Source organism: Nematolebias whitei, chromosome 9, assembly GCF_014905685.2.
Source record: "Nematolebias whitei isolate Nwh7 chromosome 9, NemWhi1, whole genome shotgun sequence".
Taxonomy (NCBI): Eukaryota; Metazoa; Chordata; class Actinopteri; order Cyprinodontiformes; family Rivulidae; genus Nematolebias; species Nematolebias whitei.
In genome coordinates, this window is record NC_056506.1 from 49,313,963 (window position 1) to 49,315,399 (window position 1,437).

At 35.9% G+C, this 1,437-nt stretch overlaps 1 protein-coding gene across 1 annotated transcript in view; it reads right to left on the reverse strand.

Annotated features, from left to right (window-relative positions):
• stard3nl (STARD3 N-terminal like) overlaps window positions 1-1,437 on the reverse strand; it is an 11,988-nt gene that overhangs the window by 8,424 nt on the left and 2,127 nt on the right. The window contains exons 2-3 of the mRNA XM_037682438.1: window positions 499-576; window positions 319-396 (exon numbers count right to left, since the gene is read on the reverse strand). Coding sequence (XP_037538366.1) covers window positions 319-396; window positions 499-576 — 156 coding nt within the window. The remainder of the gene's footprint in view (window positions 1-318; window positions 397-498; window positions 577-1,437) is intronic.

Sequence of the window (1,437 nt, forward strand, 5' to 3'; positions counted from 1 at the left end):
GAAAATGGATGGATGGATGGATGGATGGATGGATGGATGGATGGATGGATGGATGGATGGATGGATGGATGGATGGATGGATGGATGGATGGATGGATGGATAATTCAATAATCAATAAGACAGAGTTTAAACATCATGTTAGGAAGCCGATCTATGTTAGAAAGACACAAACGCTGATAGATCTATTAGAAAACGTAATAAATGAGAAGATAAACAGCAACAGGATGCGCCCAAAGTGAAATGCGATCTTTCTTTTCCTTGTGTTGGTATAAACAAAGATGAAATGTTAAACCTAACAAAGGAAACAGAAAACTTACTGCGATGGCCCACCAGTGTTGCAGCTTACAGATGGCGTAGGCCAGGATGAGGGCTGCGAACCTGAAGGCAGCCAGCAGCTGAAACCAAGGAGGGGAGGAAATGAGACACACTTTGAAAAGAAAGAGCGTGCTTTGTTATAAATGTCATATTTCTGAAAGCAAATGATTAAAAAATATTACAAAGATGTCAAAGAAGGAGGCGTGGTAGTCGTAGTGCAGAACCTCTCTCTCCAGCTGCACCCGAACGCCCCCGCTCACCTGTCCAGCACAAATAAAGTTCACGTCAAACAAACGCCTCCGATTAAAACGTTTGTTGAGTTTCCACTGAAGTCTGAGTCAACCCAGCCGTCTCACTTCACACAGGAAAGGAGGGGGCGCTACTGCTAAATTTAAAATCTCTTAATTGTGAACACATCGTGACCTTTTGACATTTTCTTCCAAGTCACTACTGATGATCCTCAGACTTGATGAGGTCATAACCTGCAGTTCTTAATTATTTTATCAAAGTGCAAAGTAGAAATCTGAAACGCTTCTTGTGACCAGAAGAAAAGAGACTTTAGGAGCATTTAACTTTAAATTATGGTCTAAAACTTCATAATTTATCATCAACAAAAAGTTACGAGTTTTATTCTTTATAGACTTTATCAATAACACAATGACCCGTATTTAATCTCCTCAGACAGGTTAAAATTTAAATGAACACAGAGTTAATAAATTAAATAAAATCTTCTGTGTTGTTGAATAAACTGTTTCATCTCCACCTACTTGTAGATAAATAAGGAACCAAAAACCAGAGAGCAACGCTGCTCAACTCTCAATAACACTGGAAATGCAGTATTTTCAAACTAAATTATTTTATTTTTGGCTGTTTTTTATTTAAAACTCAAGAGTTGGATGCACTTTGATCACAAGAGGTGAAATTATTATATTGAAAATGTTAGTTTTAGTTATTTTACATTTTCAAATAATGATTGTATTTTATAGCTTCAACACTGCACAGTCTGAAATTATTTATTTTTGTTTTATTTTGTCATTACTAACTTCTAATGCACTCACTCTGACTAAAAACTAATTTTTCCCACTGTATGTAAAAATAGCTTAAATTATATATATATATAT